At 46.7% G+C, this 13923-nt stretch overlaps 1 protein-coding gene and 1 long non-coding RNA gene across 3 annotated transcripts in view; both read right to left on the bottom strand.

Moving 5' to 3' along the window:
* CHST11 (carbohydrate sulfotransferase 11) overlaps positions 1-2952 on the bottom strand; it is a 148659-nt gene extending 145707 nt beyond the window's left edge. The window contains exon 1 of one of the 2 annotated variants that reach the window (XM_015864524.3): positions 2728-2952. In XM_015864524.3, the coding sequence (XP_015720010.2) occupies positions 2728-2845 (118 nt within the window). In that variant the 5' untranslated portion in view covers positions 2846-2952. The remainder of the gene's footprint in view (positions 1-2727) is intronic. The other variant, XM_015864533.3, reaches the window with a different exon arrangement.
* A 6315-nt stretch (positions 2953-9267) lies between these two features.
* LOC146762402 (uncharacterized) lies at positions 9268-12056 on the bottom strand. The gene is made up of 3 exons (XR_014935356.1): positions 11615-12056; positions 10131-10195; positions 9268-9406 (listed from the first exon to the last, which is right to left on the bottom strand). It is a non-coding gene; the product is annotated as an uncharacterized LOC146762402 (long non-coding RNA).
* Between the last annotated feature and the right edge of the window lie 1867 nt (positions 12057-13923).

The following is a 13923-nucleotide window of genomic DNA, read 5'->3' as shown; positions in this document are numbered from 1 at the left end:
CATAAGCTCATCTTCAGACAAAGAGGGGGAAAAAAAATCCTCGCATCATCTGAGTTGTTCTGCCATGGGAACAAAGGTAGGCATCAGCCCTCCACCAGGAAGGCACAGTGGTCTGTCAGGCAGTGCCACGTGAGGAACTGCTCAGAGGACTGCAGACCAGAGTTCATCGGAAGACCTGGCCTGCAAGGAGCAGCAGCACACCAAAAAAGGAGCTGAGAAAGGGAGCAAAAAAACTCCAGTCTGCAGGAGGGAACCCAATGTGCCCAGCCTGACCCCAGCCCAGCAGCTCTGCACACACCCTGGCACCATCCCACTGGATGCCAGGACATGCAGGTGCACCAGGAACTGCAGTGGGCCATCGTAACAGCCCAGGGCTGACCTTCCATATGCAAACAAGACCCAGGAGCACAAAGCAATTAATCATTCCACAGTCAGCAAGTGGCAAAAGAGCAAAGAGAAAAATCCTGAGCAAGAACCCAGAAAAATCCCCATGCAGCTAAAGCAAGTACTGAAGAATTTTTTGTTCCACTGGGTGGTTTTTGTCTTTTTTTTTCTTTCCCCTCCCCAAAAGGGGTTAGATGGACAACAGGAAAACACACAGTCACCAGTGCCATTTCCTCCCTCAGGAACAAACAGTGAGCTGGCCTCCCCCAGATCCCCAAACAGGACCCATGGGCTGGGATTAGCTCCTGACTTTGCTCTACAGTTTATCCTAAGAACGCCTTCCATTGGCTGTCATTTTTCCCCCAGGGAACAATCTGCCAGCAGGGACTTTTGCTGGAGTACTTGTTGGGTTTGCTGTGTAGTCACCATCCCTGGAGGCATTCAAGAGCCGTGTGGATGTGGCACTGAGGGATGAGGTCAGTGGGCAAGGTGGGGACGGGCTGACAGTAGGACTAGGTGATCTCACAGTGCTCTTTTCCAACCTTAATGATTCTATGATTTTACTTTAAACCTTCTAGCAATGACCTACATTCAGACCTTCTCAAATGGGAAGTGTCCCCCTAACACTATGGAGTCATCCTGCCCCTGAGCACAGCTCATTCAGCAGCTTTCCAACACCTTCACCTTTTGCGCTGCACCTAAATGGTTCGGAAAGCTCTGCAGGCAGAGAGCAGCTTTCCTAAAGCTCACCAAGAGCACTGAGGGAGTGAAGAAACAGCCAGATCTTGAATAAGGAGCTTATACTCCTCACAAAGAACTTCATCAAACACCTACCTTATTTCCCATCCACAAGGGCAGGTAGAAACTCTTCAACTATTTCTGACAGCAAGACACTTGTCTTACAGAGCACTGCAAGTGACTGCTGGCAACCCAGGGTCTGAGGCAGCTCCCTCCTGCAGCCCTCCAAAGGCACACACTGCTGTGCCAACCTCGGGCCAAAACACCAAACCTCCTCCTCTACAAGAAGGATACCAGCCGAGACCTGGAAAAGTTTTAATACATCACCAGCCTTGCACTTAGCTCAGAGTCCAGCCCCACTGAGTTGAATGATACAACAGGAAGGGTTATAAGGAAATCCTATTATCACAAAAGGGTGCAACTGGAAGCAAGGTTTCTGTATCCCAGACAGCCAACGCACAACCACATAGCAGATACCTGACTAAAAGAGCTGCCAGAGATTGGCAAAACACATTCAAACTGAACGGCCAGACCGTATCTCAACCTAGATTAGTGTCTGGTTTCTACAGAAACAACCACCTCCATTTAGGAGGAAAAAAAAGCACAGAATGTGCTGGTAATGTTCGAGAAGATACAACAGAGATAAAAATGGGTTTGGATCTCATTTATTTCCATGCATGCTAACAACCCAAATATGCGTTAAATGCAAGACGGGTGCAGCTCATCCTCCCCGTGCTTTCACAGCACCACACTCACGCCTCAGCTTCGGGTAAATGCTCTGAACGGCACCGAATCTCAGCCCGCTTACAGCCCCACATCAGCACGAACACAAAGCCGTGATCTTCAGCGGTTAACTACGGAATGCACTGAGAATCCTTTTGAAGGTGATTCAGGTACGTTCAGAACCACGCAGTTAAGTGTTTTGTGTCGATCTCCCCCGTAGCGCACGCTGACTTTTTGTTCCGGCAGCACCATTCACCCAAAACTTGGGGAAAGGCAACTCTTGGCCACCAATTACCTGCGCACACACTCGGACTACAGTACGTGCAGAAGGCAATCAATGAATGGAAAAAGAGTTCAATTCGCGGAGCTCTATTGCAGCTAGCAGCCGCGTGCGGTGACCTGAAGCGCACCGGTAAAGCCATCCCCGGGTCCGATGGAAGCGGTGTGGACGCAGCGGGTACGAAGACACCCACCGCTTTCCCCAGGAGCCGGCACAGATGGGAGCCGAGAGAGAACGCATCCATCAAACCAACGGCACCAACTTCGTGGGAGCAGACGGCTGACGGAGCCCCGCTCCGTAGAGATGTAAGTGCGCTGCCTCCCGGCTGCAGCACGGGGCCCTGCAGCGCCGCACGCCACCAAAAAAACTTCAGGGCAGGCGATTTTTAATCCTCTGCGTCTCAGCGGCCGCCAGCTGGGAAGCGAAGAGCCGAGCTCCGACCTTCCTGCCCTGTACCCATCTCCGCTTCGCTTCTCGGCTACCGGTCCCGCCGCACGACGCCGGGCACGCACCGACCGAACCCCAACAAAGTTTCCACCCGCCCCGCGCACCCCGGGGCGGCCGCCACCTGCGGCGGGGAGAGCTGAGCAGCAGAGCCCTACCTGGGAGCAACATACTTTGGAAATAGAAGATGACGAGGATGAAGGAGCCCACGGAAGTGACCAGGACCATCCTGCACACCCGGTTCATCCTCATTACTTCCAGCACCGCCGGCTTCATGGCGCTGCCCAGCAGCGCACCGCCCGGCTCAGGCTCAGCAGCCGCTCCGCGCTACCGCCGAGGGAGGAGCCGGAGCCGCCGCTGCGCCTGAGGATGCCCGGGCGCCCGCGCCCTGTACCGGGGGGCGCTAATGCCTGCGCTGGGCGTGACCACGGCGCTCGGCAGGCGGAGGGGCGCTCGTTGCGGCGCGGGGGGAGGCGGGCCGGGCGGGGAGCCGGGGAGGAGCGCCGCCCCCCCCCTCGCCAGGGGGAGAGATGGTCCCGCCCGGCGGCGGCGGCGGCGGCGGGCGGGGACGCGCGGAGCTGCCTCGAGGGGCCGCCGCCGCCGCCGCCGCGGGGGGAGGGGCGGGTCGTAGCCGGCGCCGCAGCGATGTGCTGCTGCTGCTGCTCGCCCTGAACTTGGCCGCTGTGGCCTCAGCCGGTTGTGCCCCCGCGATCCGACCGTGGGGAAACGTGCCCTGCCCTCGTGGCGCGAGTGGCTCCGTTCATCCTAAGGCGTCCTCTCGCTCGTCATTATGTAAGGCACGGCTCTGTCGCCGTCCCCGTCGTACCGTCGCTGCGCTGTCCCGACAGGTAGCTGTGAATATCTGTAACCGCAGCCTTTCGGGAGCACTGAATCATCTCCAGCGCTCACTCTGCTACCTGGCACGGCAGAAATGGCTCGGGGTTTAAGTCCGTGCCTTCTGTCCGGCGAACCAACTCGCTGCTCGGTTCCACGTGGAGAAATAAAAAGCCCTCGGGTGGTCCGTACGAGATGGACACGGAGCGGTGACACGCAGCAGAACTAAACGGACCTGCCTCCACCGAGGCCTGTGCTGCGCTTCCCACCGTTACCTCACGCAGTGCTCCCACGGTGGGACGGTCCGCCTGCTCAGAACAGGACAGGTGCTGCAAAGCGTGTTTGAGAATGAGACTGGCGCGTCAACGTCATCCTTGTGCAGTCTTAAGCATTCCGCCTGTTCCCCTGCTGTGCCCAAGTACTGCTCTGCTGCTGCTTTCCTTTTCGCTAAAGCAAAAACCATCTTGCTGAAGCCAACACCATCAAGTGGGGGTGGCTTGGAAATTAAAGAGGGGAGATTTGGATTAGATGTTAGCAGATCTTTCACTCAGAGTGGTGAGGCACTGGCACAGCTGCCGAGAGAAGCTGTGGTGCCCCATCCCTGGAGGTGCTCAAGGCCAGGTTGGATGGGACCCTGGGCAGCTGAGCTGAGGGGTGACGGCCCTGCCCATGGCACAGGGTAGGACAGGATGATCCCTAAGGTCCTTCCAACCAAAGCCATTCTATGACTCCATGATATACAAGACTTTCATTTTCTTTCCCAGCTTTCTGTCTAGTCTTCCAAGGTGGGTCAAAGGGGAGAGGTCTTTAAACTGAAAATAGCCCCAAACAGATCCCAGCCCAAAGCTGGCGGCTGGAAAGCAGGTAGGATAAAAAAGCACATTTTAAGCCAGAAAAGAAACAAAACCAAAAGAAGAAAGGCGAGTATTCCTTCCTGGGTAATTGTGACAAAACCATGCAAAGTTATTGGGGTTTCCCATTCAGACAATTAAAATTTACCTAAAGGATGAACCATTTGTCTCAGCATTTGTAACAGTGGATCATATGGGCTTGGCCTGAAGCTGCTTTCATTAGGAAATATCCATTCTGTAACACATCTAAAGTGGCCATTCCTAAAGGCAAAGGCAAAGGACCAAAGTCAACCAGAAGTATAGGCTGTCATTTCAGTACACATCCATCAGTATACAGACTGCAGCACAATGAGCAACTGCAGCGTTTTAACGTGGAGAGCTGGACTGTGTCCAGGAATGTGGCTATGACACCAAGGGATGAAGGCAGAAGCTGAAAACTCAACACTCAGGCAAGAAATGTGAGGAGAGTAAGGCTTCATGCTGCTGGAGGAAGTGGATGGTTGCTCAGTGCAGCCTAAAGGTGGTCACTCTATTTTCTGGACATTATCCTCTGATGGAATGATGTAGCATTTTTAACATGCAGCAGGAAAAAGAAGCAACAGCTGTGTTGCCATTCGCTATTAACAGCACATCATAAAGGCAATACCTTCATCGCATACACTGGCAATTACAAGCTTAGCATTCATGCTCATGCTTGCAGCATCTATGCAAATTTCAAGCCTTGCATCCTTTCTAGCGACTGATGAATTAGGACAATTAAATACAGCAGCTCAGCAGCCTTTATTTATTTATTCATTCATTCATTCATTGAGGTTAAGACACCTGTGCTTTGGTTTTCCTACAGAAAAGAGCATAAAAGGGAATACAAGCAAATGCTGTTGTCTTTGCAGACGGCTGCCAAGTTTTCTAACAGATTACAGAGGCACAGCTCAGGCACTTCTAAAGCATATCTCTGAGTGGAAGGTTGAGCAGCTGCAGAGCAGCAGGGAGACCTTGGACTGTGCTGTAGGTGTGATCACCTACCATTCCCATGACAATAGCCTGCGTTCGGTACTTCTGAACAAAAATAGGCTCAGCGTCAAGAGATTTATGGAAAGAAAGACTTAAGAGCTTAAGAACAGATGCTGGTGACATCAGAAGGAGTCCAGACAGTGTTTTGGAGATTGTTTTGTATAACAGAAAAGCTTTAAAGAAAACAAACAAACAAAACCACCCACATCGCTATTGATAAAGCTCTAAAAATAACAAAACCGCAGCTAAATAGCAGCACTGACAGAAGTCACTGCTACACTGCAGTGTGTAGCCACCTCGTAGTGAAATTTATGAAGAAATGGCAAGCACGCTAATGCTAAGGAGCACATTGAAATGTGAACCAGAAAGCTGTGAGAAAATAGAGGAGGCAATGAGACACCTGCAAGTGTTGGTGCAACTCTGTTAGTTTGTTTAAACTGATAAACTTCATCCTCATAAAAACAAAGGATGACGCATGAAGGAAATATCATAGAATGCTTAGCGTTGGAAGGGACCTCTGAAGGCCATCTAGTCCAACTCCTCTGTAGTGAACAGGGACGCCACAGCTAGAGCAGACCATAGGGCCTGGTCCAGCCTTGCCTTGAAAGTCTCCAGGGATGGGGCGACAGCTACATCACTTGGCAGCCTGTTCCAGTGCCTCACCACCCTCACTGCAAAAGATTTTTTTCCTTATATCCAACTTAAATCTCCCCTCTTTGAGCTTGAAATCATTTCCCCTTGTTCTGTCACCACAGACCCCAATAAAGAATCTGTCCCCTCCTATTCTGGAGCTCCCCTTTAGATACTGAAAGAAAAATCTTCGGGATGGGTTTGGGCAACTGATATTATTGAGGGAATATGCACAAGCTTTTAGGCACACAAGCTCTTCTTTAGATCTGCAACAGAAAGAGCAAATTTCAGACTCTGCCTTGTATCCCTGCACTGTTACAAAGCCAGTCCCATCACAATACTTAACTCCATGGGGTTTACGCACAGGTTGTACTTGACAGTGTTTCCTATTTCCTATGCTGTCCTATGAATGCTGTCAATCTTAGGAAATACAGGATTTACAAATAATATAATACAGGAAACACAGGAAATACAGATTCAGGACACTGCCACCTCATGGGAAATCAGAGCATTTTCAACCACTCAAGAAGTAACAGATGCAGGGATGTATCTTGGCCTCACTAGAGTGAGTGGTTGTTTATTGCTAAGCACTAACAGATTAATTTGAATCATAGACTAATTGGTTCTAGGCAGAAATCTCACCTGTGGGGTTTTCTTTTCAGCTTTACCTTTGTCAGGTTATGCCTTAATGCCTCTATAACCAGAGCAACCTGAAGTATGTAGTTAGAAAAGGCAAGCTGAAATTCTTGCAGTATCTCTTGTTTCCCAGTAGATCTCCAGTGTCACAGAATCACAGAATGACCTGGGTTGGAAGGGACCTCAAGGATCATGAAGTTCCAACTCCCCTGCCTGGCAGGGCCACCAAACTTCCACAATTACTAGATCAGGTTGCCCAGGGCTCCATCCAACCTGGCCTTGAACACCTCCAAGAATGGGGCATCCACAACCTCCCTAGGCAACCTGTTCCAGGACCAGGACCTGTCCTTCCCCAGGAATATAATGATTACCATTTTCCAGTTTAAAATACATTGTACTAGATGTCACTCCATTCTCCACAGAGAGTTCAACCTGAGAAGCAGAAGTTTTTCCAGGTCTAAACACCGAGCTACTCTCACCTCTGAAACACATGTGCTACCTTTATCGTTATCTGCTATTAGTCTTAATTATAGCCCATTTATTCCTATTATCCTCAGTAGTAGAAAAGCATCTTGGCAAGCTTTAGGAAGCTCCCCTCTAGTAGGGTTCCTTGCAAGGAACATCTTTGCCAGCGTGGCACATATGTGGTCTGCAAGTACACTAAGATGTGCTGCTGGAAACAGTTCACTGGTGAGATGAGATGAATATCCTCATGTCTGTTAAAAACAAGAACAATGCCATACATTTACATGTCTTCACAATGCTGTCTCTGTTGCAGAACTTCCTTGATTTAAATATGGAAGAACACAGGATCACTGTTAAGTCAAACAAGATAAGTGAAAGGACAAACATACAGTTGACTTAACAAAATTCTTAAGAAGAAGCAATTAGAAGAAGCAATGTAGGATTTCTCTGAAGATTAAAGTAATACCTACAAGGGAATCCAGAGGTTGATAGTTGCAAGACCACTGTATATTAATTGCAAGACCATTAGTTAGACCTGGGGGAGTTAAGCACAGAAGTAAGTTTTTAATCTTTGCTTTGGAGTTTACAGTTCTCAGACATGATGGATATTTATACCTCTGCCCAATGTGATCAACAGCTGCACTGGGGTGCACCCAGAGGTGCAGCACAGCTCAGGACAATGTCACTTCAGAGGAAGCATCAGTAAGATCTATATCAGGTAGCAGCGGTTAGGTCTGACAAAAGGCTGACATTTTCTTTCTAGAGCTTGGCTTTTGTCCTGCCATGCAAATGGATACACTTGGGGAGCACCCCCCACCCCTCCCCCAAACTCAAATCCAAGGGAAATTCCAGTGCATCCCATCACCACAGTTACAACTACAGAAGCCAACACAAGTGCTCAGGCAGAGCAGACACTGTAATATTTGCCAAGTTCCATTCAAGTAGGTGCTTTTTTTTCTTCATTCTATGTGCAGTTGCTTCACATTTTTTCCTATTGCCAGTTAAGGACACTCATTATGAAGACGTGAAACTATTGGAGTAGAGCTTAACAAATGTACGAGATGAGGTGTCTGCAAGGCAATCTGGTCTGTCCATGCAAGTTCCCCTTGTACTGAGTTAGTTGCATTTGTTAAAAGGACTTTTTAAATGGTCAAGTATTTTGCTCAGCAAAAGGGCAACCTTAAATCGTGCTTAAGCTGATACCTCTTTTTCTGCTGACCTTAGAGCACCAGCTTCATCAGAAGTGTGACTCAGAGAATGAAGAGGCTGAAATAAGGAGGAATTACTGACTTTTCATAGGGTTGCTTAACTTAATTCTATTCTCAGACACTCATGCTCCTCTGAGCATAATGATGTTAGCTTGCTATACTGTTCACTGGACATGAGGGTTCACATAGTAGCCATGAAGGCAGGATGCAAGTAGCAGCTGGCACCATGACCCCAGAGCAGTACAAACTACATAGACTCTACAAGACATAAGTGTGCTTGTTCCATTCACCCCACAGCACTTGCTCAGCTAAAATCCAAGCAAGCTGCTTCTAGGAGCAAATTGATTTGTTTCCAGGCAATGGAATGGTTTATATGTTACTCTGAGGGGGAAAAAGTCCAGCCAAGTTGGAACAAGCACACACATACTTAAAAATGACAAAAATCCCATTTGAAGAAGAAATAAAGAGAGTCATTGGATATTAGTAAGGAGGAAAAAAAAAGGAAGAGGGAAAATACCCACCACACCCAAACGAAAAAGGATTACTTAGATTGCCCCTTTTCTACTTTTCTGATCAAAGGATAAAGAAATCCCCTGTATGTGGGGAATGCAGAAGTGCCTTAAGATGATTGTTTAACTTTCCTGAAATGCTCTGTAATTATTTCTGATTATGTAAATAAGTTGCTGGCATTTTCTGCTGTGTTTCTTTCAAAATGATCATTACTGTCGCTTCTGGGGTAGATCCATCTCGCCAAGTGTGTATTTCCATCCAGCTGGTCTCCAGGCAGACGCATGTTGGCTCAAGGTTAAATTCGCAGGAAGGAATACACATTTACATGACACCATTCACTTGGCCTGTTTTAGGCATCTAAAGTGCAGTGTGATGAATCATGCCCTAAAAGCACCCAAAGACTGAGCTCCTGGATGTCTTGCTCTGCTGCAGACACTTACATTGCACACAGGGAAGGTTAAGTGAAATAAATCCCAATCCAGGTCTCTCAATCCCTTTTTGCTTTGAAAGAAAACTCATATTTTTTGTATTCTGGTGCTCAGCATTATGTTCTGTTTTCACATCACCTACCTTAGAAAATACTTTGCAGTCAGAAATGAGAGCCACATTCTCCACTGCTCCTTAAGCACATGCATTTCAGTAGAGTTCATTTTAGGCCACTTCTGTGTTCTCTCTTTTTCCACATTCTTCTTCTGCACAAAAAAAAAAATAAAAAAATAAAAAAAATTAAAAAAAAATCTATCACAGGACAAACATAAAACATTTTCCATTTCAATACCATTGTATGAGATTTTAGATTATCATAACTGCCATAAGATCTTTTCTGTTTGTTTATTTGCTTCTTCTAACTAGGCTAAAACTGAAGTTAAATATACATGCTCTTTATCTGGAGCTTCATCCAAAGGCCATTTTGAGGTCAGGATGTACTGGGAAAATCATGTTTGTGAAACAAATTCTGTGCACACACAACTGATTTAAACGTATATTTGAAGCCCTTACATCCAGTGAAGCATTTTCAAAGTCAACAAGTCAACATGGTCTGAAATAGAAAGGCACATAGCTCTCATTGTCACACTTTTCTTATGTTTCATTCCTCTGATGTTTGCCCTAGGAGAAAAAAATCCACTGAAGCCAGTATAAGCACAGGTGTGAAAAACAGGCTTGCAGCTGAAGTGGGGTTTCTTGTGCCTAATGGACAGCAGCACTGCTGAAAATCTGCAGACAGCAAGAGAAGCAGCAATTCATACTCATAACCAAAACTTCTCTCACTGTCTACACCTCCGTGACCTTAGGCCTGAGAAGTGCTATGAGAAGTTTAACTGAAAAACACTGCAGGATTATAGAGAACTGTTTAAAAGCACATCTAAAGGAAAAGGTTTTTCTAGTGCTAATTAAATTCCTTTTTTTTTCCCTTACCTCTTTCACCATCCATCTTCAATTAAAAGGTGTGACTTCAGGGCATCTTTCTATTTAAAGGATGTCTAGGTGATATTACAGGAGAGGGAGCAGAGATGATAAATCACACTGAAGCTGTTGAAATAATACTAAGCAACCCATAACTTTGTTTTTCCAAATCACTTCACACATTCACCACTTCACTAATATTGCATCTATGTAACTAGTAGCTCCTTATGTTTCCACTCTGATGTGGCTCCCCATTCTTATGAATGACCTGCAGTGGGGTTGTGATTCCAACTCTGCTATGAATTCTCTGCACAAGAGAACATGATGCAGATCCAGCAATGAGAATCTGTAAAAACCATTGACAGCTGACTATGGAAAATCATGGTTTAAATGAAGTATATAATGACCTCCTATTCAACACCTTTATCAATGATCTTGATAAGGGGATTAAGTGTACCCTCAGTAAGTTTGCAGATGACACCAAGTTGGAAGGGATCATTGATATGCTGGAGGATAGAAACGCATTACATAGGGATCTGGAAAGTCTGAATCGATGGGCCAAGGTAAACTGTAAACTGTATGAGATTCAATAGGGCCAAGTGTCAGATCCTGCATTTTGTTTGCCCCAGGCAACCCTACAGACTTGGGGAGGTGTGTCTGTAAAGCTGCCTGACTAAAAGGGACCTTGGTGTGCTGATGGACAGTTGGCTGAATATGAGCCAGCAATGTGCCCAGGTGGCCAAGAGGGCCAATGGCATCCCGGCTTGTATCAGGAATGGTGTGGTGAGCAGGACTAGGGAAGTCATCCTGCCCCTGTACTCAGCACTGGTGAGGCCTCACCTCGAGTACTGTGTTCAGTTTTGGGCACCTCAGCACAGGAAAGACATGGAGGTACTGGAGCAGGACCAAAGAAGGGCAACAAGGCTTGTGAAGGGCTTGGAGAATGTGCCCTGTGAGGAGAGGCTGAGGGAGCTGGGGCAGAGGAGGCTCTTCCCTGGGGAAGAGGAGGCTGAGGGGAGACTTTATCGCCCTCTTCCAGTACCTGAAAGGTGCTCACAGAGAAAGCAGGGCTGGTCTCTTTACACTGGCGACAGCTGACAGGATAAGGGGAAATGGCCTCAAGTTGCACCAGGGTAAGTTTAATTTGGATATCAGGAAACACTTCTTTACAGAAAGGATTGTTAAGGACTGGAATAGGCTCCCCAGGAAGGTGGTTGAGTCACCATCCCTGGATGTGTTTAAGAGCCATTTGGATGTGGTGCTCAGGGACATGATTTAGCGGAGGGTTGTTAGGGCAGTATGGTTAGGTCATGGTTGGACTCGATGATCTTAAGGTCTTTTCCAACCTGAGCAATTCCATGATTCCATGGAATAAAAAAGGTTGGTGTTTAACCATATTAAGAAAAAATGGCAAAATTAGAAAGGCAACCCTGTTCTAGTAACTCAATAAGTTTTCCTTCAGTAGTTTAGAAGGCAAAAAGAAACACTTATGTCACCTTTCTTCTGAACAACAAGTGAAGAACTTCTTGCAAAGTGACATCAGCAACTACAGCACATTTTCACGATCCTCTCTGTTGTGGTTTCAGATCTTTCTGATGAACCATGAGCCATAAGTCTATCAGCATGTATATCCTCCTGGAGATGGCTCAGAATAACACACTCATATTTACTCTGCAACATCTGTCAAAAGTTGATGAGGAAAGCATACCATTAAGATGTCCGTGTAACCCTGCAAAATGAAGAACAGCCATTTGCTGTGCACAATTCATTAACCAAAAATAAATAAATAAATAAATTTAGAAGTGCTTCCTATAGGTTACATGCTGCATCATTACTTTCTTGTAGTTGATATTTAAATAATGCTCAAAAATCATTCAGACTGCAGAATTTTCCATCTTCAGTGTACTTTAAACCTGCATTAATTGCCTTTTTGCTGGACTTAGCATCAAACAATATCGCAGATGAATACTGGAGGACTCATTGTTTTTCCTCCAAAAAACACATAACTAACCCTAAGAAGAAAGTTTTCTGCCAATGCACCAGTCCTTTCCAGTGATGAAAAATGGATTTCCTACCATTTTATAAGTAAAAGCTACTGCTTCTATTTCCTTTTGAGTGAGAGAACTTTAAACCCAGGCTACTGTAAAACTATCTGCTTCTGTTGACAGAGTGTCATCCTTTCAGCAAATGATGCAATAAAGCTGAGTCGTCACCTGACATAAAAGGAGGGGGGGTTTTCTTGGAGAAGGTCAACCACTGGAAGAAGAAATTGCTGTCAGTTCAGGAGATCAGTTCAGGGAAGTTTGCACCTCTACATGGTGCTGGCTGTTAACTCTCACCAAAACTAGAGATTGAAATTACCTTTGTGTGTGGCTGTGCTGCATCTGAGTCAGGGAGGTTGACCTTGGCTGGTTGACAGGGGGGAGAAAATAAGATGGGAAAGCTTGTGAGTTGACACAAGGACAGGAAAGTCACTTACCAATGATAATCATAGTCAAAATGGACTTAACTTGGGAAAGACCAATCCACTGCCAATTAAAAACAGCAGGTTGGTGAGAAACAAAGAACTAAAAGAATGTATTTTTAAACAAATCTTCTCCCTGCATTCAGTCTCATTCCTTCATTCTTGACTCTACTACCTCCCTCTATCACAGATAAGTCCCGTAGGGAAGAAAGGGAATAGGGCTTGTGGTTTTAACAGTTCTTCTCTACTACTCCATGTCCTTCATCTTTTCCCCTGCCCCAGCTTCGGTTCCCTCCCACAGGATACAGCCCTTCATGAACTGTTCCATCATGGGACCTTCCCACAGACTGCAATTCTTCTACAATTGTTTCAGCAATAGGCCCACACCACTGAGTGCAGACCTGCAGGAAAAGACTGCTCCAGTACGGATCCTCCGCATGTGGCAAGGCCTGCTCCAGCATCAGTTCTTCAGGGCAGCAGCTTCCTTTCAGTAACCCACTGGCTGCAGTGTTGGGGTCCTCCATGGGCTGCAATGTGGGTGTCAGCTCAGAACAATCCTCCATGGGCTGTAGGGGCACAAACTGCTTCACCGTGGTCTTCCTCAGGGGTTGCAGAAGAATCTGTACTCAAGTACCCCTCCTTCTTCACTGATCATTATGCCTGCAGGGTTGTTTCTCCTGTGTCTTCTTCACTTCTCTTTCTCACAGCTGCTACACAGCATACTTTACCCTTTCTAAAATATGTTTTTACAGGGGCACATTCAGCTTTACTGATAAGCTCAGCTTTGACCAGCAGGGAAGCTGTTTCTAACACAGGGGCAATCTCTGGCATCTTTTCACTCTGTCAGCCACCTCTGCAGCTCCCCTGCTGCCCAAGCTTGGACACATAAACCTAATACACTGAGGAAGTTGACATGACCATGCTTTGGGTGCTTGGACTATAAACCTTCCCCCCTCCTCCTCCTCACACTATCTTCTCCTCACATTATCACCAGTTTGTTTGAGGAGTGAAAAATTAAACAGACCCAGTTCAAACCACAGTCTGCTAGCCCACCATGTAACTAATGGGATTTAAGGGAAAAAAAAAAAAAAGAAATACATCTGTGAGTCATTCTAAGGAGAATGTAAACCATGACCAGAAAACACTTTAGGGAAGTGGATTTCGTCAGTGTGTGCACAGCTTTGGATATGGGTGGCACAACTCCCACCGTAGCAAGATCTGAGGCTTTACAAAATCTAAGCAGCAGCAGCGGTAATCTGTACCACTGGCACAAATCCTTCATAAGGCTGAGAACTACACCTTCCCCTATTCCAGAACAGTCCAGAAGCACTGGTTACGACT

Source organism: Coturnix japonica, chromosome 1, assembly GCF_054131305.1.
Source record: "Coturnix japonica strain WE chromosome 1, WE-NBRP24, whole genome shotgun sequence".
Lineage (NCBI taxonomy): Eukaryota > Metazoa > Chordata > Aves > Galliformes > Phasianidae > Coturnix > Coturnix japonica.
This window is presented reverse-complemented; position numbering and strand designations above follow the sequence as displayed.